The sequence below is a fragment of the Bubalus kerabau genome, chromosome 14 (assembly GCF_029407905.1).
Source record: "Bubalus kerabau isolate K-KA32 ecotype Philippines breed swamp buffalo chromosome 14, PCC_UOA_SB_1v2, whole genome shotgun sequence".
Classification (NCBI taxonomy): Eukaryota; Metazoa; Chordata; class Mammalia; order Artiodactyla; family Bovidae; genus Bubalus; species Bubalus kerabau.
The window spans coordinates 35,895,825-35,922,140 of NC_073637.1; the positions used below are offsets into that span (position 1 = coordinate 35,895,825).

The 26,316-nt window shown below is 43.8% G+C and overlaps 1 protein-coding gene across 5 annotated transcripts; it reads right to left on the reverse strand.

Moving 5' to 3' along the window:
- Window positions 1-5,701: 5,701 nt before the first annotated feature.
- PRDM14 (PR/SET domain 14) lies at window positions 5,702-26,316 on the reverse strand. 5 transcript variants are annotated; one of them, XM_055546217.1, is made up of 8 exons: window positions 26,183-26,315; window positions 25,097-25,917; window positions 24,396-24,449; window positions 24,140-24,297; window positions 22,911-23,082; window positions 17,956-18,158; window positions 13,056-13,157; window positions 5,702-7,426 (listed from the first exon to the last, which is right to left on the reverse strand). In XM_055546217.1, the coding sequence occupies exons 2-8, from the start codon at window positions 25,890-25,892 to the stop codon at window positions 7,199-7,201; spliced, it is 1,713 nt and encodes a 570-aa protein (XP_055402192.1). In that variant the 5' UTR covers window positions 25,893-25,917; window positions 26,183-26,315; the 3' UTR covers window positions 5,702-7,198. The 5 variants fall into 5 exon arrangements, with proteins under 5 accessions (XP_055402192.1, XP_055402189.1, XP_055402191.1 ...); XM_055546214.1 differs by having other exon boundaries at window positions 22,911-23,181; window positions 26,183-26,314; XM_055546216.1 differs by having other exon boundaries at window positions 22,911-23,181; window positions 25,193-25,917; window positions 26,183-26,313.

Genomic DNA, 26,316 nt, shown 5'->3' on the forward strand with positions numbered 1-26,316 from the left:
GGTTGTAGGATTAGGTGTCCCAGAGAAAATTTCTCATTTTGCATTTAAGTATTTCTATAATTAAGATAATTCACACGTAGACTTCCAATTTTTGATGTCTCTTGATATTGTGTATTTGCTATTTGTAATATGCTGCAGTCCATGGAGTCACAGAATCAGACATGACTTAGCAAGTGAACAACAATTATAGATTAAACACACCCAGTTCTTCCTTTTTATTTCCCCTCCCTCAAATCCTGCCACGCCTTGAAAACAGCAATGGCATAACCATCCCCAGGTAACTAACTAGTGGAGGACTTTTCAATTTGTAAGTTGACCAAAGTTGCCAAATTTGGCAATTTATAAGTTGACAAAGTTCCTGACTGGCCCTGTTCAAGGTTCTTCTCTCTGGAAATGCCCCTGGGCATTTGTGAGTCATCAGACTCAGGACCCTCAGGGTGCCCAGACCCGTGGACGGCCTAAGGGGCCTATATTCCACCACTAGCCTTTCCAGGTCCTTCAGTCTTCCCCTTTGGCAAATGGGGATTCCAAAAGACTGGAATCCTAAATCATGCCTGCTCTGCAGACTACCCAGCCCAGGGCTTCTAGTCACCACTGAAGATTTCAGGCCCTCCAGTTACAGGAATGGGCTTTCCCACTGGTGCAGTGGTAAAGAACCGGGAGGATCCCCTGGGAAGGAAATGGCAACCCACTCCAGGATTCTTGCATGGGAAACCCCATGGATGGAGGAGCCTGGTGGCTTATAGTCCTCAGAGTTGCAAATAGTCGGACATGACTAAACCCACGCGCACACACACAGTTTCAGGAATAGATTGCCCTGGGCTTGCCCCCAGGGGGCTTTGGGACTGAAGAGATTTGATGTTTAAGGGAAACAGAGCAGCCTCCCTCTAAGGAAGAACCTTCGAAGACACCCTGCCCATTTTTAGTGGATAATGTAATACATAGCTTGTTGTTGTTTAGTTGCTAAGTCATGTCCAACTCTTTTGCAACTCCATGGGCTGTAGCCCTCCAGGCTCCTCTGTCCATGAGATTTCCCAGGCAAGGAGTGGGTTGCCATTTCCTTCTCCAGGGATCTTTCTGACCCAGCGATTGAACCTGCATCTCATTCCTTGTAGATGGATTCTTTAACAGTGGGCCACCTGGGCTCCCCTAGTGGAAGAGAATTTTTAATGGAAGAAGTTTGCAAATCAAATGGAAGAGAATTTGGCTCCAGCATCTTTAAATCAGGTAACTAGGGAGAGGGGAATTCACCAGCATGGCTCAGCCTCCCTTCCCTGGTTCAGGCCTTCACAGTCCTGTGGCCATTGGAGGTTGAGAAAATCTTTCCCAAAGAAGAGAAGAAAAATCCTTCTGTCATGAAAAGCAAGCTGTCTTCTGCGTCAGTCATCTTGCTACATCAAATTGGTTAAGAGTGGGGGAAAAAAATCATATATTTGGCCATAAAATCGTACCTGGTATTTTTACTAGCATTTAAAAAACAATCGATAGATGTCAAATAAAACACACCATGGAAGCAGATGGAAAAATACTTGGTGTTTTAAAACAGTTTGTAAAATCAAGAATGGAATTCCAGTCTTTTTGGTATATATTGTTAGCAAACAGATTTCAACGCAAACTGCGGTGCTGTGCTTGGCTGCTCAGTTGTGTCCGACTCTCGCAAACCCATAGACTGTAGCCTGCCAGGCTCCTCTGTCCATGGGATTTTCCAGGCAAGAATACCGGAATGGGTTGCCATTCCCTTCTCCATTCAATGAAAATTAGTGTGCTATAAATAAATCCAGAACAAATTACACAAATTGATGGATAGAATTTACATAATGTTAAAACAATTTATCCCACATTTTGAGATAATGAAAAAGATGAAAAAGAATGATGGTGAAAGAATGCTTTACCCTGAGATAATCTTCTCCATAGACATTCTTCACTCTAGTTGTAATTAGAGCTAAATATCATTTCAAAATATTATAATTCAAGGAGTTCCCTGGCAGTCCAGTGTTTAAAACTCTGCATTTCTACTGCAGGGGGCCCAGGTGTGAACCCTGATCAGGGAACTAAGATCTCACATGCTGAGTGGCATGGCCACACACATACACACAAATTATAATTAATTTTTGTTAAAGTTACTTTAAACCCACAAAGCAATAAAGTTTAAGTTCTTTTCAGCAACAAAAGGAAGCATCACGTACTTTATATTTCCTGAATATAGAACTTCTTTTAAAAATGGAGAAGACTATTCGTTTCTGAGATTCCCATACTCTATGCACAGATTATCAATAAGGAAGAAGTTTATTTCTATTTTATAGTATTATAACACTTTTTCTTTCAAAATAAATTTGGCCATTCCATTTTGATACACATTTGATGTATGGCTGTGAAAGTTGGACTATAAATGTACATCACATGTATGGATGTGAGAGTTGGACTATACTATAAAGAAAGCTGAGCAACGAATTGATGCTTTTGAACTGTGGTGTTGAAGAAGACTCCTGAGAGTCCCTTGGACTGCAAGGAGATCCAGCCAGTCCATCCTAAAGGAAATCATTCCTGAATAATCATTGGAAGGACTGATTCTGAAGCTGAAACTCCAATACTTTGGCCACCTGATGCAAAGCACTAACTTATTGGAAAAGACCCTGATGCTGGGAAAGATTGAAGGTGGGAGGAGAAGGGGATGACAGAGGATGAGATCGTTGAATGGCATCACCGACTCAATGGACATGAGTTTGAGTAAGCTTCAGGAGTTGGTGATGGACAGGGAAGCCTGGTGTGCTGAAGTCCATGGGGTTGCAAAGAGTCAGACACAACTGAGTGACTGAACTGAACTGATTTTGATACAGTCAATCAACAAAAAAGTGCTGTGATATATTTGAGTTACACGTTTCTATGGAAAGAATTCTATATGAATTTGTTCTCCTTGGTTTTGGATCTAATCCATAAAGTAGCAGCATAAGGCATTCTGAAAATACATAGAACTACTGGGGCTTAGTTGCTATATGTAGGATCTAGTTCCCCAACCAGGGTTCTAACCCAGGCCCCTTGCATTGGGAGTGCCTGGAGTCTTAGCCACTGGACCACTAGGGAAGTCCCAGTATTTGTGATTTTATCTCTGTAATACTGTGAATGGTAGTTTCTTAAGAACCCAATCTGCCCTGTCCTCTGTGGATACAAACCAAGCTATGACTTTACGACCGTATCCCTGTGAGCCTACCTACTGCAGGCCCCACAGAGTCCCAAACATCTGTCCACTTTGACAGCACTGTTCATTGCCGCTGCCAACTTCTCAAGACCTAGAAGAGCACCCCGAGGGCCCATTAAGAGCTCCATCAATATCACGGATACCACTTTGAGCCTTGTTGTTTTCCCGGGGTTCACATGTCCCTTTTTATACATTTTTTCCTATAATAAATTCACAGATAATATTTATCATGAAATATAGACTCAGATAGGAAAAGGAATATAAGCACAGAGATCATCTCATAAGAAGGTCTCTGAATTCCATCCGTCGGGTTCATAGCTGTAGATCGGGTTCCGTGTTTCCAACGGTAAAATCACAGCTGTGCTCTTTGGGTTTTTCCCTTATTCTCAGGAAGAGCACCATTTTGCCCGCCATCTGCATTCTAATCGTTCCTCTTAATGAACCACTTTGTGATTTTACCAAGTCACCGAGCTACTCAGTTTTACCCATTGCTATGTTGCAGGGCCTGTGAAGATAATCACATAAAGCAATGGTTTCTGAACTTTGATATGATAACTGGGTGCCACCCTCAGAATTTCTGATTTAGTAGGTATTCAGCAGGGGTAGAGAATTTGTTTTTCTAACAAACTTCCAGGCAATTCTGATGCAGCTGGTCCATGAACCACTGAAAGAAGGCATATTTATCTATAATAGAATTTGCATAGTTCTGTCTCCCTTCTGCCTTCATTGACAGGTTAATAAAAAAGAAATAGATTTAATAAGTATAATACAGAAAGCAAGTTGTTTCATTTTACTTAATTCTCACAATACCCTACAACATAATTATTACCTTATTTTATGGATAAGCCTGTTAAACCTTAAAGATTAAGTGGCCTGCCCAAGATTATACAGTGGGGACATGGTATACAAATCTAAGTTTGGCCAACTCCAAAATATAGTCTATGCTTTGTGTTCCAACAATGTTTGGCCAACACAATTATGTTAACTGAAAGTTTTAATACTCTCTATGGAGTGGTTTGTCTTCTACTTTAATTCTTAGTCCATTAAAAAAAAAATTCTTATTGCTCTAAGCTAATCTAAATTATCTTTAGAAATCTGAGATGTACTTTTAAACACAAGAGAGCTTAAGGTAATTACTAATAGGAAGATGTTATGAATTGACTGTATTTTCCAAACCAAAAAGTGATATAGGTAATGTGATCAATATGACCAAAACTTTGTAGAAAAAAGCTTGGATTAATTAAAAAAGGTCCAAAGCATTCCAGTTAGTGTAGGCATGCATGATCTGTATACTAAGGTATTACTTGACATGCATTTTGGAATTAGTGCTAGAAAAGAGGAAACTTTTTTTTTTAACCTTTCTCTGCTACTCTTCCAGTTCAAAGAACAGAGTAGTTAATTTGAATTATTCAACTAGTGAAAACATTGGCATCACACCAGTTCCTGATGTCTTGCTTTACTACTTGGTTTTAAAATAATGTTCAAATCCATATGGACTGAGAAATATATTTTGAACTAGCAGGCAAAGAAAGGCTGCCTAATTACAGGCCTGAGCCCCCTTATCTTTTCAAATGATCATTGTTCTGACTTAATTAACACGAACTAAAACAGTCCTGAAACAACAGGGCACACTCCCATTAGGATAAATTACTCAGACCTACTCACCACAGCCAAGCATTCCCCAGAGAAAAATCTGTCACTGCTTTTTCCACGTGCACTACATCTCTTTTCAAAGGACTCTGCTGCAGCTGGGAGCCCCCTCTGAAGGGACATCTGCTCTGTATTGAAATCTCTTACGTTTGGAAGAAATGTGGACCATGAATAAAGCGTGGAGAAAAACCCATGGTCGATAGAGCCATGACCTAGTGGCTTAGTAGCATGCTTGCCTACAATACAGTTTTATTCTGGTCTCCCATTTTCCATGTGAGTATTTAAAAGTTTGCTGTTGCTGGCCCCGAAAGAGGGAAGAATGCGCATAGTCAATAGAAAAATACTATTTCCTTAGCAGGGTTCATAAGCTGAGCATCACTAGTTCATTAAGAGCCTGGATTTTGGAGTCAGGCCAACCTAGTTTTGCCCCTTTTAAGAGGCAAATGCTGGACCACTTCCTTCTTCCTTGATTTCCTTATCCGTCTGGTGGTAAACTCAGTGCTGCCATGTCATAGGCTTCATGGTCTACAGATGTTGGCCATTTTGACCCACGTGAGTCAATAAATAAAATAAAAGGTTATTCTCAGGACTCCCCTGGTGGTCCAGTGGTTAAGAATCCATCTTGCAATGCAGGAGACACAGGTTTGATTCCCTGGTCAGGGAATTAAGAGCCCACATGCCAAAGAGCAACTCAGCCTGCTCACAACTGAGACCTGACACAGCCAAGAAAACAAATAATTATTTAAAAAGAAAGCAAGAAAAGATTACTCTCCACAAGCTTGCGTTAGTCTTGTGACAATGTCTGCAAAAGCGCTATAGTTGTCTCTTCATCAGGAATGAAATCACATTTAAACCTAGGGCAATATAAATACATTTATTTATTTCTTGAAAGTGAAAGTGAAGTCGCTCAGTCGTGTCCGACTCCTTGCGACCCCATGGACTGTAGCCCACCAGGTTCCTCTGTCCATGGGATTTCCCAGGCAAGAATACTGGAGTGGGTTGCCATTTCCTTCTCCAGGGGATTTTCCCGACCCAGGGATTGAACCCGGGTCTCTGGCATTGCAGGCAGATGCTTTACTGTCTGAGCCACCAGGGAATCTAATTTATTTCTTAGCCTATTGCAATTTTTAGCCATTCTTCACTTGGTAATAACATTTCTCTTGAAAGTCCCTTGGGTGGCAAGGAGATCAAACCAGTCAATCCTGAAGGAAATCAACCCTAAATATTCACAGGAAGGACTGACGCTGAAGCTCCAATACTTTGGCCACCTGATGCAAAGAGCACACTCATTGGAAAAGACTGTGATGCTGGGAAAGATTGAGGGTGGGAGGAGAAGGGGGTGACAGAGGATGAGATGGTTGGATGGCATCTCCGACTCAATGGACATGAGTTTGAGCAGACCGTGGGAGAGAGTGAAGGACAGGGAAGCCTGGCGTGCTGCAGTCCATGGGGTTGCAAAGAGAGGGACGTGACTTAGCGACTGAAGAGCAACAATAACTTTTCTTCCCCAATTGTTAAAGGTCACAGATGGTGAATGAGTACCTTCTGTGTCCCCCAAGTAACTCTGGTGCTAAACAAACTATTAACAGACATTTGTCAGTTGACAAGGGAGAGGTAGAAACTAAGGGTTTAAAAAGTCAATTCCAGGGGACTTTCCTGCTGGTTCAGTGGTTAAGAATCCACCTTCCAATGCAGGGGACATGAGCTCCATACTTGGTGGAGGAACTAAGATCCCACATGCCACAGGGCAACTAAGCCCAAGAGCTGCAATGAAGACTCAGTGCAGCCAAAAAAAGAGTTCAAATAAAATGGGACCTTAGTTCATGTCTGAACACTTAGTTACGATAGTAATGAAGCTCTGGCTTGAATGGATTTTTAAAGAATTTATTTTGTTAAGAAATATAACAGGGGATGGCCACAGACATATTATAATCAGGAGCCGAGGCAAATAATAGAGAAAAATCCTCCTTTTTTTTTTTTTTTCAATCGAGAAATCAAAGACTCTGCTTCCTAGTCCTTGAAATGAAATGGTCCCTTTCAGGGCTGATGTTGTGTTTCCAGACCTGTAAGCATTGTTATCCATCAGCCTTTCACTCCTTCTGGGTGAATTCACCCAAACTCCATTCTTGTTAGAAAATGTGAAAAAGCATTCCTGCAAGAGCTGTTAAAACTCAGACTTCAAAACAAACAAAAAAAAAACACTCAGACTTAATAAATCTAGTAAATCCTACTGCTCGGTCAGTTCCATTATTCTCTATCTCAATATAACGGCCACTGTTTTGTGAGATATGCCCACGAACACGAGAAACATCAAGACGCATCTAGAGGCCTTGTCCTCAGACTCTCTGAGGGCTAGCAGTCTTCATGAGACTTCATGTGGGAGTGGAAGGCTTCTTGATCTGAGAAGGTTTTCCCACAGGTGTTACAGGGAGAGCCGTCATCCTCCCTGTGCGAGCGCCGGACATGGCTGTCGTGAGCAGCGTGCGATGCAAAAGATTTACCACAGTACTTGCATTTGAAGGGCTTCTCCCCCGAGTGCTGCCTGATATGCGTGCGGAGTATACTGGAGGCAGTGAATTTCTGCAGAGGACAGAAAGCACAGAAAAAAATAAAATGCCATCCACCAATGAAACAAAGGAGTTAATTTCATTGTGACCGATCCTTGGTGTGGTTTAGTTGCAAAGTTGTGTCCGACTCTTTTGCAACCCCATGGACTGTGGCCCACCAGGCTCCTCTGTCCCTGGGATTCTCCAGGCAAAAATACTAGAATGGTTGCCATTTCCTCTTCCAGGGGATCTTCATGACCCAGGAATTGAATCCACATTTCCTACACTGGCGGGTGGACCCTTTACCCCTGAGCCACCTCAGAAGCCCCCATTGATCCTGATATCACACTTTAGTTCTCCACAGTCAACAAATCCTGGGTTTTAATGCTATAGGGCACTCTTGGTCACCAGGAATAGCCTTAATAAAAAGGACATGATGGACATGCCACTGATTATTACAACAGTGGCCCTTCAATGGCTAAGATCGCCTGGGTGTCTAGCCAAAAATGCAGGTTGACCTGATGAGTACGCTCTTTTGGGTAAGAAGGCAGCTGCATTTAAGCAGATGGTACTGAGATCACACTCCAGGATGATCTGCATTATGGAAGGAATTGCTAACATTGGCTAACTGTCTTTGCATACATGGGTACCTTATTGGTTTCTTTCTTCTTTTTTTTTTAAGTTAAACTTTTAGAGTAATAGTGATTCATATGCAGTTAGAAGAAACAATAGAGATTCTGGGTACCCTTTACCCAGTTTCCCCAGTGGTTGCATCTTGCAACTATAGGATAATATCACAATCAGGATGTTGACATTGAAAAAGTCAAGAAAATTAGAGATACCAAGGCAACATTTCATGCAAAGATGGGCACAATAAAGAAATGGTATGGACCTAGCAGAAGCAGAAGATATTAAGAAGAGGTGGCAAGAATACACAGAAGAACTAAAGAAAAAAGATCTTCATGACCCAGATAACCACAATGATGTGATCACTCACCTAGAGCTAGACATCTTGGGATGTGAAGTCAAGTGGACCTTAGAAAGCATCACTACAAACAAAGCTAGTGAAGCTGATAGAATTCCAGTTGAGTTATTTCAAATCCTGAAAAATGATGCTGTGAAAGTGCTGCACTCAATATACCAGCAAATTTGGAAAACTCAAGCAGTGGCCAAAGGACTGGAAAAGGTCAGTTTTCATTCTAATCCCAAAGAAAGGTATGCCAAAGAATGCTCAGACTACCACACAATTGCACTCATCTCACACACTAGCAAAGTAATGCTCAAAATTCTCGAAGCCAGGCTTCAACAGTACATGAACCCAGAACTTCCAGATGTTCAAGCTAGATCTAGGAAAGGCAGAGGAACCAGAGATCAAATTGCCAACATCTGCTGTATCATCGAAAAGGCAAGAGAATTCCAGAAAAACATCTACTTCTACTTTACTGATTATGCCAAAGTCTTTGAGTGTGTAGATCACAACAAACTGTGGAAAATGCTTCAAGAGATGGGAATACCAGACCACCTGACCTTCCTCCTGAGAAATTTGTATGCAGGTCAAGAAGCAAGTTAGAACCAGACATGGAACAACAGACTGGTTCCAAATTGGGAAAGGAGTACATCAAGGCTGTATATTGTCACCCAGCTTATTCAACTTCTATGCATAGTACATCATGTGAAATGCTGGGCTCGATGAAGCACAAGCTAGAATCAAGATTGCCAGGAGAAAATATCAATAACCTCAGATATGCAGATGATGCCACCTTTATGGCAGAAAGTAAAGAGGAACTAAAGAGCCTCTTGATCAAAGTGAAAGAAGAGAGTGAAAAAGCTGGCTTAAAACTGAACATTCAAAAAACTAAGATTATGGAATCTGGTCCCATCACTTTATGGCAAATAGATGGGGAAACAATGGAAACAGTGAGAGACTTTATTTTAGGGGGCTCCAAAACCTCTGCAGATGGTGACTGCAGCCATGAAATTAAAAGATGCATACTCCTTGGAAGAAAAGTTATGACCAACCTAGATAGCATATTGAAAAGCAGAGACATTACTTTGCCAACAAAGGTCCATCTAGTCAAAGCTGTGGTTTTTCTAGTAGTCATGTGTGGATGTGAGAGTTAGACTATACTATACTATAAAGAATGGAGAAGGCAATGGCACCCCACTCCAGTACTCTTGCCTGGAAAATCCCATGGATGGAGGAGCCTGGTAGGCCACAGTCCATGGGGTCGCTAAGAGTCGGACACGACTGAGCAACTTCACTTTCACTTTTCACTTTCATGCATTGGAGAAGGAAATGGCAACCCGCTCTAGTGTTCTTGCCTGGAGAATCCCAGGGATGGTGGAGCCTGATGGGCTGCCGTCTATGGGGTCGCACAGAGTCGGGCATGACTGAAGCAACTTAGCAGATTAGCAGATACTATAAAGAAAGCTGAGCACTGAAGAATTGATGCTTTTGAACTGTGGTGTTGGAGAAGACTCTTGAGATTCCCTTGGACTGCAAGGAGATTCAGCCATTCTATCCTAAAGGAAATCATTCCTGAATATTCATTGGAAGGACTGATGCTAAAACTGAAACTCCAATACTTTGGCCACCTGATGCAAAGCAGTGACTCACTGGCAAAGACCCTGATGCTGGGAAAGATTGAAGGTGGGAGGAGAAGGGGACAACTGAGGATGAGATGGTTGGATGGCATCACTGACTCAATGGACATGAGTTTGAGTAAGCTTCAGGAGTTGGTGATGGACAGGGAAGCCTGGCATGCTATAGTCCATGAGGTTGCAAAGGGTGGGTCAGCTGTGACTGAGCAACTGGACTGAACTGAACACATTTCCATCACAAGGACCCTCATGTCACCCTGTGACAGGCACACATAGTTCCCTCCCACACCTACTTTTAAACCATTGCAACCATTAATCTGTTCTCCATTTCTGTATTTTATTATTTTGAGAATGTTATGTACATGGAAGCATACAATATGTAACCTTTGGGGATCGGCGGTTCTCCACAGAATTTTTTTTTGCAGATTCACACAAGTTCTTTCAGGTACAACAGCTCATCCTTTATTAAAAAAAAGTATTTATTTATTTTTGGCTGTGCTGGGTCTTTGTTGCTGAGAGGCCCTTTTCTGTAGTGGTGGAGAGGGGGGCTACACTCTAGTTGCGGTGCTCGGGCTTTCCACTGCGGTCTTGTTGCGAAGCCCAGGCTTTAGATGCATGGGTTTCGTAATTGTGGCATGTAGGCTCACTAGGTGCAGCCTCTCAGCTATATAGCACAGGCTAAGTATTTCGGGGACACAGGCTTAGTTGCTCTGCAACATATGGCATCTTCCTGGATCAGGGATCATTCCCGTGTCTCCTACACTGGCAGGTGGATTCTTTACCACTGGACCACCAGAGAAGTCCCAGCTCACCCATTTGGATAGCTGAGAAGAATTCCATGGTGTGGATGTTCCAGTCTGTTTAATCACCTACCCATGGAATGGTATCTGAGTTATTTCCAGTTTGAGGTTTCTATGAATAAAGCTGCTATTAATATTTGTGTACAGGTTTTAGCATGAACACATAAACTTTCACTGCTCTGGGATAAATGCCCAGGAGAGCAATTTCTGGGTTGAATGGTTGTTACAAGCTTAGTTCTTAAATTGCCAAACAGTTTTCCAGAGTAGTTCTACTATTTTAGGTTCACAAGTGCTTTGCTGTTTTCACATGGCCATTTCGTTTCTTTCCCTCACTTATACCCTTTCTCCTAATTCATTTCAATACTCTGCTCTGACCTTTGTCACTTTCAAGTATTTATTAGAGATGTAATGACCCCAATTTGGGAGTCTGCTGACAGTGATACAAAACACCAGGTTAAACCAGTGACCTTGGAGTTTCAGGACTGGGTCCATGTGGGGTTGGACCACTGCTCACTAAGGAGCACAAGGTGTAGGTGCCTAGGACACCCAGATAAGGACAGTCTCCATCAGCTCAGGTGACAGGAGTCTAACTAGAAGTCAGAACCTCAGGGCTTCCCTACGGCTCAATGGTAAAGAGTTCTGTCTGCCAAATGCAGGAGACGTAGGTTTGATCGGTCATCTGGGAAGATCCCAGATGCCTAGGAGTAACTAAGCCTGTGTGCCACAACTATTGAGCCTGTTCTCTAGAGCCTGGAAGTTGCAATTATTGAGCCCATGGGCTGCAACTACGGAAGCTTATGAGCGCTAGAGCCTGTGCCCTGCAACAAGAGAAGCCACTGCAAGGAGAAGCCTGTGAACCACAGCTAGAGAGTAGGCCCTGCTTGCCACAACTAGAGAAAAGCCTGTGCAGCCACGAAGACCCAGCAGAGCCAAAAACAACTAACTAACTAGCTAAAAAAAAAAAAAATCAGAACATCAAACAGCTCATTTATGACCCAAGTGCATTGAGTCACCCCTTTGGGTATCTCTCATTCCCAGATTAGCCAGAAATTCAAGGTGAGGATCAGAATTAGAACGCCAGGAAGAGGAGGGGCGGTGGGATACTTTGAGCCTGCTCTGGAAATCTGGCAGGAGATCAGTGATTCCTCAGGATAGATTCCTCGTCCAGGCAAATCCAGAGCCACCCTCCTTAGGTCTGTGCTAGCTGCACATCGTCAAGTTATGTCTTAGCCCCAATTTGCTACACTGATTATTTCCATTCTATTGGCACAGTTTCTTTGGTGGTATCCGTTTCCCTAAGCCAGGTAGTTTTATTCCTCTTTTGGAAGTTTAAAAGTCACCCTAATAGAGACTATATTTCTTTCATGGCTACATTGTTTTTAAAAAATAAATGGCTTGATGATAGAAATAGCAGATTCCAGTGTATCCAATAAGATTTTCTAAAATGATGGAAATGTTATGTCCGTGCCAATGTGGTGGTCACCAGCCATCAATGGTGGGACTGTTGAGCACTTGAAATGTGGCCAGTGCCACCAGCTTGCTAAATTTTCAATTTTATTTCATTTTTAGTAAATTAAATAGCCACATATGGCTAATGGGTAACTACACATTGGACAGCCCAGATGTACCTCATCGAAAGACGGCATGAGATGTTTTGGTATAGTATTTTTAAAGTTAACCCAGCAACTTTTGTTCCTAATCCAGCAACCCCTAACCATGATATATTTGTCTCTTCATTTTTATAAATTAGTATTCTGTTTAACAAGATTAGATGCTACTTCAGCAAAAGTGCTCTGGAAACCAAGACCAGCAAAATTTAAGAGTCTGTACTTAAAAAAAAAAAAGGCAGTCTGTACTTCATGTCTGTTATCATTGGAATCTTATAAATTTAGGGTCCGTTTCATAACAAATGCCTTGAGTGCCAATTTGGCAATAGTAGGTTGTATCTGATCATTGTAAGCAAACATGAGTATAATCTGGGGTGGAAATTGGGGATGGGCTAATGATGAATTAATTTACCAGGGACTCATTATAAGCCAGGGTTTATTCTATAAGTTCTTATCCATGGACACCCAAACAGGGCTCAAGGCAGATTCCTTAAAAGAAGGTTCCACTGAGACTTCCCTGGCAGTTTAGTGGTTAAGACTCTGCCCTTCCACTGCAGTGACGTGAGATTGATCCCTGGTCGGGGAACTAAGATCCCACATGCTGTGTGCGGTGCGCTGTGTGGGGTGGGGCAAAAAAAAAAAAAGGTCCATTTACCTTAGTACAATACACACAGTGGTAGGGTCTGTCTCCAGAGTGGACTCTCATGTGTTTGTTTAGACTGGAAGACTGAGAGAAACATTTCCCGCATGTAGAACACTAAGACAGAAAAAAAAAACCAGAGTTGAAACCACATTTCCCCACTAGGAAGTTAACTTCGCCATTATGTTTATCTCGGGCGGTGGTGACGGTGGGGGAGGACTACTGTATTTATTCTGTGCACATCTGTAGGCAGAGGCTCGAGCAGACGCAGGCTGAGGGTCTAGCTGAGACAGGTGAGGGCATCACAGGACTCTGGGGAAGAATCCGACACCACATTCTGGTCCACAGCCTACTCAGCGCCCTGGCTCCAAGCCATTCCTCGAAAGTCTTTGGACGCTAGCTGCCTAGATATATAACCCTGGTGCGTAACAGAGGCCGGACTCTGTCCTGCTCTGTCAACAGGTAGCTGTGTGACCAGAACAAATCAGTTAAACTCGGAGTCTTTGCTCAATTTTCCTCATGGGTAAAATACTTGCCCTGCTGTTCTCACAAGGCTGGGAGGAAATTGCAAGCCCTCAGCAATGAATTCACCAAGTATTTATAGAGAACCTCTCAACACTCTGCTAGAGACAAGGAGTAAAACTCTTGTGGGAGTGGGGACAGATATGTAGACCCAAGTGGCAATACAGGTGACAGATGACACAAAACATGTACCTACAAAAAAAAGGGCAATTTGGGGGGGCCGGTGAGAGCAAGCAGCATAGCCACCTGCTATAGGAATGGACTGCTATAGGAATAACAGGCATGCATCATTTCTCTGTGTTCTGGACTCTGATGACTCCTGTCTGATCCTCTCAGGAATTGTGAACCAGGTAAAAGAAACTACTGTGTTTCTGGACTCTCTTCCACAGGTGTCCTTATGGGCACACATGGGAGCCTGGCTATTTTTATTATTTTTATTTATTTAACTTATTTATTTTAACAATTTTTATTGGACTAGAGTTGCTTTACACTGTTGTGTTAGTTTCTGCTGTACAGCAATATGAATCAGTCACGTGTGTGTGTGTATATATATATATATATATATATATATATACACACACATCCTCTTTTTTGGATTTCTTTCCCATTTAGGTCACCCCAGAGCACTGAGTTCCCTGTGCTACACAGTAGGTTTTCATGAGTATCTATTTTATACATAGTAGTGTATAATGTCAATCCCAATCTCCCAGTCCACCCCTCTTCCTCCTTTGGTATCCATGTCTGCTTTGCAAAAATAGGTTTATCTGAACCATTTTTCTAGATTCCACATATAAGCGATATTATGTCTGTTTTTCTCTTTCTGACTTACTTCACTCTGTTTGACGGTCTCTAGGTCTATCCACGCCTCTGCAAATGAACCTAGGTATTTTTAGATGGTGGGATTTGGGGGTGGATTTTAAAAATCTTCTCTAATTTTTCTCTACTACTTGAAGTTTGAATAAGGAGCATGTATTGTCATTGAAAGTGAAGGTCGCTCAGTCGTGTCCAAATCTGTGACCCCATGAACTACACAGTCCAAGGAATTCTCCAAGACTGTAATACTGGAGTGGGTAGCCTTTCCCTTCTCCAGGAGATCTTCCCAACCCAGGGATGGAACCCAGATCTCCCACATTGCAGCTGAGCTACAAGGGAAGCCCAGATTGTCATTACTAAAGCAAAAAGAGTCAGATGTTGAAGTTATCATTGCAAAAAGAACAGATCAATTTTAAATGAAAGGGAAGCAATTAGAACATGAACCTGTTCTTGGAAATTTAAAATAACCAATGAAAAGGTACAGAATGAAATGCTGTAGTCAATAGGCTCAGCTGACTGCTAAAGACTGAAACATGACATAAAAATGAAGGTTGAGAACTCTCAGAGAATGCTGATGAAAAAAATTAAAGGTTAATGAGTACAAAGAAGTGGATTCAACCTAACATTTGGCTAAAGAAAGAGAACAAAAATGGAAGATAGATAATAGCCAAGGAAAGTACAAGAGAGGGCCTTCCCTGGTGGTACAGTGGTAGGACTCCAAGCCTCCACAGCAAGGGTAGGGGTTCAGTCCCTGTTTGGGGAACTAAGATTCTGCAGGCTGAAAGAGAAATCAAATGAAAAAGAAACCCCAAAAGTGCAGAATTCCTGAGCTTAGGCTCTGTGCCTTCAGATGGAAAGAATACTTTGTCTTTTACTGACTACAAAGCAGGCAGGGGTGAAAAAAAAAAAAGGAAGGAAAGAAAAAAGAAACATTTAACACATTCTGTTAAAATTTCAGACATAAACTGACAAACCACAAGACAAATACAAACTAGCCAAGAAAATATATCTTATTTTATTTTTTAGGTTACTCTTTATCTTAATCACTGAACCACCAGGGGAGGTCTCAGAAAATATATTTTAAAATGTAAACCTCATACATAACAAAGATGCAAAGCCAAGCAAGATACCATTTTCCATCTATAAAAATGTGAACATAAGAAGGATAATATTATTGTGGGAGACCTGGGGTTACTGACTACACACCCTGCAAGCCCAGCTGGTTGGACTGTTTGGAAAGGTGTGCGATACCTTAATTCAAGTGCCTTAAAATTGTACCTTTGACTCAATCTTTCTACTTCTAGGGCTGTACCCCAAAGAAATAATCAGAAATGAAAAACAGAGTGATTTATAGATAATATTGTTCACCGCAGCCATGCTGGGGGGAAATGCACAAAACAGTAGGTTTGTTAAGTACATAACATCAGTGTGACCCCAAGCATATTAAAAATACATACACATATAGGAAAAAATTATACCTAAAATAACTTTGGGCCATAACATATCTAGTGGTTTTTGTTTTCTTTTTATCTCTAGTGTATATTATTTTCTCATGTTAAAAAACTGCAGATAAAAAATAAAATTTTAAGTTTACCAAGTGAAGACATAAAAATCATGCTTGGCTTTATTCTCTATCATACTCCCAGAAAGACTGCAGTTTAAAGGCTTCTTTTCAATTGTGTTTCCATTTATATGTAAACATTATATACAGTGTACATGATTTTCTAAGTGACATCATTCCATACATATTTTACAACTTGTTTGTGCTTAATAAGCCAAAATTTACATAACCAATTCCCTGTTGATTTACATGTAGAATACTGGACAGTATAACTTTTTACTCTGCCAATCTATAGCTGAGAATAAAGAAGGCTGAGCACCAAAGAACTGATGCTTTCGAATTGTGGTGCTGGAGAAGACTCTTGAGAGTCCCTTGGACTGCAAGGAGATCATACCAGTCAATCCTAATGGAAATCAACCCTGAATATTCATTGGATGGACTAATGCTAAAGCTGAAGCTCCAATACTTTGGCCACCTGATGCAAAGAGCAGACTCGTTGGAAAAGACCCTGATGCTGATGCTGGGAAAGATTGAGGGCAGCAGGAGGAGAAGGGGGCAACAGAGGATGAGATGGTTGGATGCTATCATTGACTCAATGGACATGAGTTTGAGCAAACCCGGGAAATAGTGGAGGACAGGGAAGCCTGGTGTGCTGCAGTCTATGGGGTTGCAAAGAGTTGGACATGACTGAGCAACCGAACAACAAAAGGTGAGAAATGAGTTCACTGTCTTAATAATTTAAAATATTCTTAGGTTTACAAAAACAATTTGAGATAATTGTAAAAATACTCAAGATTTTACAGCTGTATATAACACAGTGATTGTGATATTTCCAGGAGCTTCACTGTGAACAGAAGGGGAGAGACAAGAGCAGTTTTTCCTTCAAATGAAGAGTGGGGCTGGCAGGAGTCCTGACAGCACTGAAGCCTACTCTGAATCCGTCGGTCTGTCCCCAAGCCCCATCCTCTTTACCCTAATTAGACCAGTGGTAGTCAGCACTTTCTTGCACCAAGTCTGGCAGAGCCACCACATATCCAGAATGGTAGACAATGGCTCCCCAATGCACTAGTGTTTCTTTCTTCCTTACAAAGTCCCTGGCATGGCACAAAAGCCATCCATCCTTTGGACCATGCCTGTAACTATCAATATGCCTGCACATTGGACCTAGAGATTATCATCCTAAGCAAAGAAAGTCAGAAAGCGGAAGACAAATACCATATGATGTCACTACTATGTGGAATCTAAAATATGACACAAACGAAGTTATCGACAAAACAGAAAGAGGCTCTCAGACACAGAGGTCCTTATGGTTGCCAACGGAGAAGAGGGTGGGGGAGGGAAGGATTGGGAGTTTGGGAAGAGCCGATGCAACCTACTGTATATAGGACTGATAGACAACACAGTCCTACTGTATGGCAAGGGGAACCATATTTAATATCCTGTGATAAACCATAATGGAAAATAATATGAAAACAAATGTATGTGTATAACTGAGTCACTTTGCTGTACGGCAGAAATTAATATAACATTGTAAACCAACTATGCTTCAATAAAACATTAAAAAAAAAAAAAAAGCCTGAACACATTATGGAACAAGGTGTGGTTACCTAAAACCACAGGCCAAGGTCTTTCTCAACTGGGATGTCTCAACCCTCCCCCCAGTCCCCAATCAACTCCACCTCCAAATAAACCAGACACTTCCTCAGTCCTAGGTTCTGCTCATGGCCACCTGTCTATGAGGCCTTTCATGGCCCACATGTAGAAAGACACCATCTTCTGCCCCTGTCTACCACGCATCCGCCAGCTTCAACACTCAGGCATCATATCTTGGTCCACGGACCATCACATTCGGTCCATGTCTGCCCTTTCACAGCACTGCCACTTCCTTCAGAGACCCTGTCCCATCCTCCCATCCCAGTAACGTGCACCCAGGAGGCCCTCGAGGTGCACCCAGGGGTTTGGGGAAGAAGCGTGAAAGCAGAGTGCTAGAGAGAGATGGGTCGCTGCCCTAACTCTTACCTTGTGAGGCCGATGCTTCTCATGAACGTGAAGGATGTGGATCCGAAGCCGGTCTCTCTTCTCAAAGGATCGTTTGCATAAAGAACAGGGAAATTTCCTGTCACCCTTGTCCACACAAGGCGTGTACTTTAGATGCTTGTCTCTGTAATATTTGTAGGTAAATACTTTGCCACATCTTTCACACCTGTACCCTTCCGCAGACTCTGTCAAACACAGGGGGAAAAGTGGCTTGGTCAGCTATCTTCCCTCATTCTTACTTTCTTTAGGACAGTCTTTTACAACCTTTTATTACAAAAAATTTTAAACAAATACCAAAGTCAAAATAATAGAATAAACCCTCTTGGGCCCAAACACCAGGCTTTGACAGTGACTGACTCACATCACTTCCCCCAACAGGTTATTTTTAATACCAATTTCTCATTTGTTTCATCAACACCTCAGCCCACAATCTTTAATGGATAATGACTTTCTTGGGGGGCAGGGCGGCATGTGGGATCTTAGTTCCCCAACCAGGGATCGAATTCGAATCCCCTGCAGAGGAAGTGCAGTCTTAACCACTGGACTGCCAGGCAAGTCCCTGATAACAACTTTTTGAAAAGCATAACCATAAAGCCACTGTCATACCTAACTGTCAAAACCTTATTCCTTAATAGATAGAAACACATATATATTTGTTTATAATACATATACACGCACTTATGTTTGTTTATTTTTCAGTCAGTTGGTTCAGCGTAGGATTCAAAGTCTACAAGTTGTCCACAGTTACTATGTCTCTTCAATGTCTTAATCTCTAGGTTCCTTTTCCTTTTTGTTCCTGAAATATATTTATTGAAGACACCCTTCCTCCAGCCCTATTTATGAGCAGGTCAGTCTTATAGTTACTTCCTAACTGGCCTGTGTTACAAGGTTCATGTACCAAATACCTACTGTATTTGTGCTTTTCAGATCAGACTGAGCTACACGTTCAAGCAGTTCACCTTTGGGGGCCTTGATGGGCACCCAGAGCTTCTTCCCAGGCTTCATTAAGTGCTGCTCCATTGGACCCCACTTACAAAGACTTAGGTACCCTTTTAGCTAACAATGCATTTCTCTGAGCTTTCGGGGAAGATTCCAGAACTAAAACATGGGATTATCATGATGACTAATTTAACCCTTACACTGAGTTCAAACCAACAAGTGACTCTATCACTGAGCGACAGACAAGACTGAGGAAGGTAACTCCGTTTTCATCAGAGGAGGAGAGAGGTGGGGGAGAGGTTAGAGAAGGTGCAGCCAAATCTAGCAGAGGAGATGCCAGGCTCAGGGGTGTCTATGTGTTGGGGTGGGAAGGGGAAGGACTGGGGCCACCTACAAAAGCGTTCCTGCTGAGGACACTCTGGATTCCAGAGGATCAAGTGGTTTTGATTATGAATGCATCAATGAAACCTCACTGCCTCTGCCCCAGGGAGGCAGAGAGTAGCCAAGACTGAGTATGTGCAAGAGTGTGTAGGTGGAAGTTTTTTAGTCAGCTTGGGGACAGCAGGAAAGCTATCCACTGGGGGCTTTGTTAGTCAACAACTGCATGCTAGGCACATTTAACAGGTGGCCAAGGAAAGAAATCATTTTATTTATTAAGTAAATAAGCAGGAAGGCAGCCACCAGCCCCCAGGACGATCCATTGCTCAGTCTCGTCTACCGCTTTCATTGAGGTGCTAATGCTCTCAGAACCTCCCTGCTGGGACGGTTTTTGCTCGAAGCTAGAATTTTCATTGGTTAGAAATCCCTGGCCTTCCAGCTTCCGGGGTGGGAAGGGGGTTGTCTACAAGACAGGGTCAGCGAGTCTTTACAAAGTAAAGCCCGAAGGCACACCAAAATTCAGAATAGGGGCACAATAGTCAATTTGCATAAGAACCACCACTTAGGCAGAAATGACACAGCACCCTTACTAATTAGGCTTCAGCCGCCTACGTTTTCGGCTCAGGTTCTTGGAAATTTTATCTTAACCTAATTTTGTCCTGTTTCCTTTCCTTCCTCCTCCCTCCCATCTCAATTTTTTTCAGCCAAATGGTTTCCTAAAACTGAAAATGATGCTTTCTGCCCCACCTAGACAACTCTTTAGATAGAGTTTGGTCGTGATTAAGAACTATCTACACATTCCCCACCCTCACCACCCCGCCCCGCCCCCCACCCAAAACACACTGAGGGTTTGCAAACTTTGCAAACTCCAGGTTTGCAAACTCTAGATAACCCGCCCACATAGGGCCCTTCCCTCCCACTCAACACCTTAAAGGGGAAGGCTCCTACCAAGTCTCAAGAAAAGGTTTGGATAAAACACAAAACCTTTCTTCTGAGAGGACAGAAGAATGTTGACTTTTCATTTCTTTTAATTCTATTCTCAACCATTCCTACTAACAGAAAGCCATGAACTTATCCAGATATAATTTGGTTCAGAAGTGTAATACAGGGACTTCCCTGGTGGTCCAGTGGCTAGGACTCTATGCTTCCAATGCCAGGGACCTGGGTTCGGTCCCTAGGTGAAGGCATTAGATCCCAAGTTCTGCTAAAGAAACTGCATGCCACAACTATGATCCAGTGAAGCCAAATAAATATTTAAAAAAAGAAAGAAGTGTAGTACAGGTGGGTACTATACCAGGTACTACACCTGCTGGTGTTTCTCCCCACCCCACTGACCATGGTAAGCCCTTATCCCTGGTGCTTATGATTTACTTAATAATTATTCTACTATTGGGTATTTGTTCGTGACTTTTCACAAAAAGGAATGATGCTGTATTAAAAATCCCTGTGGACAAAGCTTTTCCTATTGGAGTATTTCCTAAAGATAAATTTCCAGAAGAGTATTACTGATACATCAAAGGTTATGAACGTTTTAATAGCTCTGATACATAGTGCTGAATAACTTTTCAAAAGGATAATGATTCTATTTTGTGAGTTGTCAAGCATGTATCTTTCTCAAATCCATTTGGCGCTTCTATTTCAGCAGTGCTTGGTACTTCTTGGGAAGTGACTAAAAAGGCTTGGTTTGGTGCCAACTATGGGGCAACTGTGAAGTCCAGACCCCAGAGAATTCTGCCATCTCACCCCTCACCCTCATCCCCACACCATCCATAAGCTGGGGTACTGAGAAGACAGTTCAACAACCCCTCATTATTTGGCCTCTAGAAAGAGACTTTTCATTGTTCACCTCTTAATCCCTGGTGAACACATCCTTGCCCTTGGCTTCACTATTCCCCAAGCCTGGATTGTCTTGCCTTTCCCTGCCTAAACTGTGGTGAGCATGCATGCATGCTTAATCGTGTCTCTCTGCTATCCCATGGACTGTAGCCCTCCAGGTTCCTCTCTCCCTGAAATTTTCCAGGCAGGAATACTAGAGTGGGTTGCCATTTCCTACTCCAGGGGATCTTCCTGACTTGGGGATGGAACTTGAGTCTCCTGCATTGGCAGGCAGATTCTTCACCACTGTGCCACCTGGGAAGCCCAAAACTCATCCCTTATTTCACCACATCCCTAAGCAGTTTTCCCCCATCTAGTCTAGTCTTCCACCTTCCTTCAATACAGAAGGAATTCAGAGCAGGAGCTATTAAGGTGTTTACAGTTGTCTCCAGCCCTGAAGGGTCCCAGTCTAGCAGGGAGACATGCATGCAGACCACCACTGCAGTGTGATGAATGCAATTCACATTCTCTTTTATCTGCTACTTATGACATCTATCCTAACAGAACAGGATGGTCTTCTACCTGGTTCACATATTAATTTGCATTTGTCTGGTCCCACGTATGAGATGACTGGTTCCCAGGCTTTTGTGGTTATAAAAATCAACCACCCAGAGAGCTTTTTTAAAATGCAAATCCCCAGCGAGTGGGTTGATGGTCCTCCAGCTGCCTGCTACTGAAATCTGGTCCAGGGAACAGCAGCAGCAGCAGCATCCCCTAGTAGCTTGATAGAAATGCAAAATCTCCCATCCTGGAATGAGAATCTGCACCTTCAGAAAGGGCCCACATGTTAACACAACACTAAAACTGGAGAGCAAGAGTCTAGCTCCATGCTCCTCTAAGTGGACTGAGACCCAGTAAGAAAAACATTTTCTATTTGAGACCCGGTTCACACACATCCATGTGAAACAAAAGCCTCACCAAACAATGCTTAAGTGAGATTCATATCAATATTTTCTGTTCTATTTTATTCTTATTCTTTTTTCTTCTTTAATGCTGATCTCTACCACCAAACTGATTTCCCACCCTATTAACACATTGCAAGCCACCATTTGAAAAGCAGTGCTCTGCATATGGCTGAGACCCTTTTCTGTCCACCTGAGACTATCACAACATTGTTAATCAGCCATGCTGTTGCTGTTTAGTCACTGAGTTGTGTCCAGCTCTTTTCAACCCCATGGACTGTGAAGGGGATTTTTCAGGCAAGAATACTGGAGTGGGTTGCCATTTCCTTCTCCTGGGAATCTTCCCAACTCAGGGATTGAACCCGTGTCTCCTGCATTGCAGGCAGATTCTTTACCGCTGAGCCACCAGGGAAGATCTAATCATACTCCAATACAAAATAAGAAGCTTAATTTAAAAAAAAAAAATTAATGAAAAAACAGTGACTTCCTGAGTTGTGTGAGCCTCTGCGGAGATGAATCAGAAGCTGGCTCATCTAAGGCAGAGGTTGCATCCATTTATTTCACTTTTATTTTATTCTCTGGGAGCGAGTGAAAAGGTAGAAGAAAAGGTATCCTGGTGAACAGCAGTAGCATCAGCAGCTTTGGGAAGAGGACGGCATCGTCCTCCAGCTGGCAAGACTCATGTGGCTAGAGACGCCCTTGAGTTCGGGGTTCTACATTAGAGCTGGGAGGCAGAAGTTCCACAAGAAAGTGGAGAAGCTGCAGGAAGGTGCTGGTCTGGGCAAAGAGCCCAGTCCTTCGACCAAGAGGACCTCACTGGGTGAGGCAAAGGTGTGCACTCACCTTCAGAGGACCCAGATGCCTGCTTCCCCTGCTTGAGAACCTGCAGGCTCACGGGAATGTCCAGAAACTTCTCATAGCAATCTCCGTACCACACGAGGAGCTCCTGGTTCTGGTAGATCTCCTTGCAGCTCTCGTAGAAGATCTGCCCTTGACATTGTACTGCGACCAGGTTCTGCTCCGACGGGAAACGGGCACAGTTGACATAAGACATCCAGTTCCCTGCACCTCCTTTTCCATCAATAAAGTGGCTCAACTGACCATCTTCAAAGATCTAAATGGAATCAAACAAACTTTAGAAATGTATCTTTTATTTTTCTTTTGGTTTGACATAGAAAATAAATTTACTTATCAAAAACGTACAATTAAAATCTCACACTTGATCTCTTTGAATATATTTATTATCAATATTATTAAGCCTAAATGGATTTATCAGCTGAAAGATATCTGTCTAGGTGGTGTGACATTTTTAAAAGGTTTCTACTTTTATCACCTTTTGATTCCCAAGTTTCTAGGGTGAGCATATATTAACTTCATAAACAGAAGCAAAGGGAACAGGAGGTTACATTTAATTCCATCAGTTCAAGACAACCAATTTGTTTGGTATTTTATCTCAAATGAGTTTTCGTGTGTATTGATGGAGATATAATTTAATTCTTTCTCTCCAGTGAGTAATTCTGCAGTCTTTGATGCTTTGGTGTTACAAACAGATCCTGGGAAGTCTGGATTTCAGATTATTTTCCTAAAGTATATTCCTCAAAATTCAGGGCAAGGGAGGATAATCTGATACAGTCTGACATACTGCAGTCCTACCATCATGCCTCATACAGAGTTAAGAATAGCTGTTTTTAAAAATCCCTATCAGACAAATGATATCAAAAATTTTAAATCTGGTCTTTGTCCTTTTGGACATATTCTTAGCATCACGCGGTAATATTTAAAGTATTTGTTTTGTCTGTAAATATAACCCAGGGTATTGGCTCTTTGTATTCTGGGGCTAATCTTCAGATGAAAATGCCTTAAGGCACTGAAAAGATACACAGACTCCAAGTGGAGGTGCTATCCCTAGCAGCTCTGCAGTTGCCTTCTTTTCTCTTTATGTTGCAAAATAGACAGCACAAGACAGCTGATTACTGCCAAGAGGGTCCCCTCTCCCAGAGGGGCAGAGGCCAGGCTTTATCCCCAGCGACCCTCCTCCCCACTTTCCGACAATCCATAAGAAACAAATTTACCTCCCACATCAGGGAATTGTCTCCGTGTGTCTTGACTTCACTGGTGTTGACCACTTTACCCTGAAAGGGCCCAAACCTGACTCCTTTGGCCACAAGACTACTGCAGAACACCCCAAAATGTGCGACTTCACCAAACTTCGTCTGCTGGAGGCAGAGACCTAGCGGGAGACCCAGGGCAGGAAAGAAAGACAGTGAAGAAACCTACTGTGTTTACTGCCGTTAAAAAAAAAAAATCCAAGCCAGGAGCCCTGCCTACCTTCTGGTAGCTGAAGGGAGTCGTTATCCAGAGTCTGAGGAAGAGAATCAGCCCCTAGAAAAAGACAGGATTAAACTATTATTTTTTAGATAAAAGGTTATTATAAAGCGTGTCTTCCTCCTCATTCTCTAGAGCTTACCATTTGACCCTTCGAGGCTTCCGGTTCCTTTTACATATGCAGTGTCTCATTTTAGACTGAAAAGGACCTTAGCTGGCTAGGTGGTAATTAACCCCTGTTAGCAAATTCAAGGAACTTGAGAATCAGAGGTAATGCTGATTTTGACCAAGGTCAGATGGCTGGAGGGAGACTCCCAGAGTGAATGGCAGCTGGCTCACTGAGACACCTTGGGCGTCCTGGGAGAACCTAAGCCCACCTGATCAGCCCACACACAGCATGAGCCATTTCTCTTAAGACAACCTTGTTGTTTAATCGTTAAGTCGTGTCTGACTCGGCGACCCTATGGACTGTAGTCCGCCAGGCTCCTCCGTCCATGGGATTCTCCAGGCAAGAATACTGGAGTGGGTTGTCATTGCCTTCTCCAGGGGGTCTTCCCCATTCAGGGATGGAACACGCGTCTCCTGCATTGGCACCGGGGAAGCAAAACAACCTAAGAGTCATGCGGGTAGGGTTTCGGAGGTTAGCCTGGCCTCCCCAGCTCTATCTTCTGATGGAAGCACACACCCTCCCCTTCAGCACTCACACTGCCTGGGATCCACCTGGAAGCGCCCCTTCCGCCTCCTGCTCCCACCTCTCTTCCAGTTGCCCCGGACTCCCGCATTATGGGGCCCGCCTTTACCGGCGCTATCGGTGGGGATCAGGAGGCCCGAGATCGCGTGGTGCAGGCGGGCTGAGTGCTGCGGGCTGGGGATGACCCCGTACAGAACCAAGTGCAGGTCTTCCTGGGTGAAGTGGTAGCGGCGAGAAGCCTTCCCCTCTCGGTTCACGAGTTTGGGGCCATCCTCAGAGGGCTCGCTGGGGGACCCCGATAACAGCTGCGAGGGCTTCGGCCTCTCCGGTAACAACGAAGCATCCACGGGGGGCGGCGGAACGAAAATCTCAGGTCCCCAACACTGGCCACCGTCGCTCCGGCCGGCGGTGTGTGCCAAGTCCTCGCTGGCGGCGCCGGTAAACTCGCGACTGCTGTTCTGGAAGTGCGGCACCTCCCTGGGGAGGTGGGGAACAGGGTACCAGGTCGGCAGCTTGCTGTACCAGGGCAGGTCGCACAGCGGCTCCCTCGGCAGGGCCAGGCCGGGGCTTAGCAAGGGAGGCGCGGTCCGGAAGCCGAAGGGGGGCAGAGCCGGGGACGCTGCCAGGGCTTCCAGGGGCCGGAAAGGCTGGAAGCCCTCCTCCGCCGCGGTCAGGGTGTTCCCGTAGTGGCCGTAGGGCGGGAAAGGCGTGTAGTAGGCGGCCAGGTGTTGGGGGCTGCCCTGGAGCCAGTCGGGCGGGTAGCATCCCTTGTCCTGGGGGCCGGCCTCCCCCGGCGGCCGCAGGGCCATCCCCGAGCCACGGCGCTCGGCGGGTCTGCGGAAAAGCAAGGGCGGCCGGGTGAGGGGCGCTGGAAGCTGCAAGCCGGCTCCTGAGCGCCCAGCCTCCCCCGCCCGAGTCCAAGGAAATTGGATAAACTTCCCACTTCGATTCCTCAAGACCTACCCGGCAAACGAAACAAAAACAGCAATTAAAAACACCGCCCCACTCCCAAACAAAATAAAAACGAAAATCTGCCGGGATTCCGTCCGACACCGAGTTCCGGGTAAGTGTCGCCTTCGCGCTCCCTCTACAGACACACCTTGACCGGGCAGCGCTCGTCTCCAACACCCACGCTCGACGCCCGCCCCAAACCCGGCTCCGGCAAAATTCGCTTCAAGTTCCCTCCTCCGCCCTCTTCTGTGTCCTCCACACCCTCTTTTCCAGGGTGGGTCG